This window comes from Sander vitreus, unplaced genomic scaffold (assembly GCF_031162955.1).
Source record: "Sander vitreus isolate 19-12246 unplaced genomic scaffold, sanVit1 ctg637_0, whole genome shotgun sequence".
NCBI lineage: Eukaryota > Metazoa > Chordata > Actinopteri > Perciformes > Percidae > Sander > Sander vitreus.
In genome coordinates this window covers 15,375-17,900 of record NW_027595726.1, presented here as the reverse complement: position 1 = coordinate 17,900, position 2,526 = coordinate 15,375, and the positions used below count along the sequence as shown (strand labels likewise).

At 52.5% G+C, this 2,526-nt stretch overlaps 1 protein-coding gene across 1 annotated transcript; it reads left to right on the top strand.

Moving 5' to 3' along the window:
* Positions 1–242: 242 nt before the first annotated feature.
* Positions 243–2,306, top strand: LOC144514643 (proline-rich protein 5-like; the record flags this gene model as incomplete). Its single annotated transcript, XM_078245600.1, has 2 exons — positions 243–387; positions 1,290–2,306. Coding segments are annotated over 2 exons (480 nt in total), but the record flags the coding sequence as incomplete, so codon positions are not given.
* Positions 2,307–2,526: the final 220 nt, after the last annotated feature.

Here is a 2,526-nt window from a genome sequence, read left to right as displayed (position 1 = left end):
GTAACAGTACCCCCCCTCTCTCTCTCTCTCAGGGTATCCTAAACCCTATAATGTCAGGTAACAGTACCCCCCTCTCTCTCTCTCTCTCAGGGTATCCTAAACCCTATAATGTCAGGTAACAGTACCTCTCCCTCTCTCTCTCTCTGTCAGGGTATCCTAAACCCTATAATGTCAGGTAACAGTACCCCCCCCTCTCTCTCTCTCTCTCAGGGTATCTTAAACCCTATAATGTCAGGTAACAGTACCCCCCCCTCTCTCTCTGTCAGGGTATCCACGAGTCGGGCCTTCCCAGTCTGGAGTACTACCAGCTGGAGCGTCTGGTGGCCATCGTTGTGTCTCCGTATCTCAGCAACGTTCTGCACAACAGAAACCAGACTCACCTGCTGGGTGAGTTCTCGCCATCGCTGCCCAATCCACACGAAACACGAAACATGAACCCAACGTGTCCATGACAACGCACGCCACGGAGCACGGAGAGAAGGAAGTCCTCTGAAATAGCATTCCTGATCGATCTGGATCGATACGTCGATTCAACGACCCAATATCATCGATACATAATACCTCATTTTATATGTATCACTTTATATGTGATTTCTCCCTGGTGTTTCCTCTTTTAGACACAGATTTTACATTTTCTGTGTGTGTGTGTGTGTGTGCGTGTGTGTGCGTGCGTGTGTGTGTGTGTGCGCGTGTGTGTCTCTGTGTGCGCGCGCGCGTGTGTGCGTCTGTGTGTTTCTGTGTGTGTGTGCGTGTGTGTGCGTGCGTGCGTGTGTGTCTCTGTGTGCGCGCGCGCGCGCGTGTGTGTGTGTCTGTGTGCGTGCATCTGTGTGTGTGTGTTTCTGTGTGTGTGTGTGCGTGCGTGTGTGTGTGTGTGCGTGTTTGTGTGCGTGCGTGCGTGTGTGTCTCTGTGTGCGCGCGCGCGTGCGTGTGTGTGTCTGTGTGTGTGTTTCTGTGTGTGTGTGTTTCGGTGTGTGTGTGTGTGTGTGTGTGTGTGTGTGTGTATGTGTCTGCGTGTGTGTGTGTGTGTGTGTGTGCGCGTCTGCGTGTATGTGCGCGTGTGTGTGAGTGTGTGTGTATGTGTATGTGCGTGTACGTGTGTGCGTCTGCGTGTATGTGCGCGTGTGTGTATGTGTGAGTGCGTGCGTGTGTGTGTGTGTCTGTGTGTGTGTGTGTGTGTGTGTGTGTGTGTGAGAAACATCTACAGCCAGAAAGTCACGCTAAATGACACTTTTGGATGAGTGTCTAGCATCTGTAATCTCTGACTTCCTGTTTCCTGTTTTGGTCCGCAGAGCCTCGCCACCTGCGCCCGTCTCCCGAGGTCACCGTGACGCAGCATCACACCTGGTCCGACTCGGCGTCCCTGGCGCCGTTGGTGGAGCAGGAGGGCGAGGCCTACCTGGAGAAGTCGGGCGGCGTTCGGCGCCACACGGTGGCCAGCGCGCCCTCAGACGTCCGGCTGCTGTCGGCTGCGGGCAGGATGCATGCTGGGACGGGGGCGGAGACGGACAACGGGGTGGGGGTTGGGAGCAGGGGAGGGATGGAGTTCATGGTCGGGGGCGGGACCATGAGTCCCAGGACGTTCTCCAGCCAACCGGATGGAGTCATCTGCCTTCCTCACAGCTGATTGGATTAAAAAGTAGACGAGACAGCAGGAGAGGAAATGAGATGATGGAAACAGGAAATGACTTTGATGTTTAATTACATCCACATTAGTGTGTAGAATGAGTCAGAAGGTGAAACATAGAACTACAGGAAGATAGAGAGGAAACCAAACTACAGGGAGGAATCTGATTGGACAGTTTATAAAAAGGACAGGAAGTCATGTAAGAGGACAGGAAACGGGACAGAGGACAGAGGAAGTCCCACAGTTCTGAACTAGTGTGTCTGATCCAGGATCAGTCTCTGGGTCCCTGGTTTAATCCTGACTCTGTTATTTTTTCAACAATTGTTTCGGGGTTTTAGGTAGTTTTTTCGAGGTGATTCTCAACACCTGCAGACGTTGTCCCGGGACGTCCCGAGATAGTCGGAGATCTCAACGTTGAACCCAAAAGTTACGTCACAATACCCGCGAGTCCACAGCAGCCTGATTGGTCGCGGTTAGACGTTGACCTCGAGTGGTTAAGGTTAGGATAGCTGATTGGTCGGGGGATAGGGGACACACACACACACACACACACACACACACACACACACACACACACACACACACACACACACACAGACAGACAGAGACACACACACACACACACACACAGACAGAGACACACACACACACACACACACACACACACACAGACAGAGACAGAGACACACACACACACACACACAGAGACACAGACGCACACACACACACAGACAGAGACACACACACACACACACACAGAGACACACTCACAAACAGAGACACACACACACACACACACACAGACAGAGACACACACACACACACACACAGACACAGACAGACACACACACACAGACAGACACACACACACACACAGACAGAGACACAGACGCACACAGACA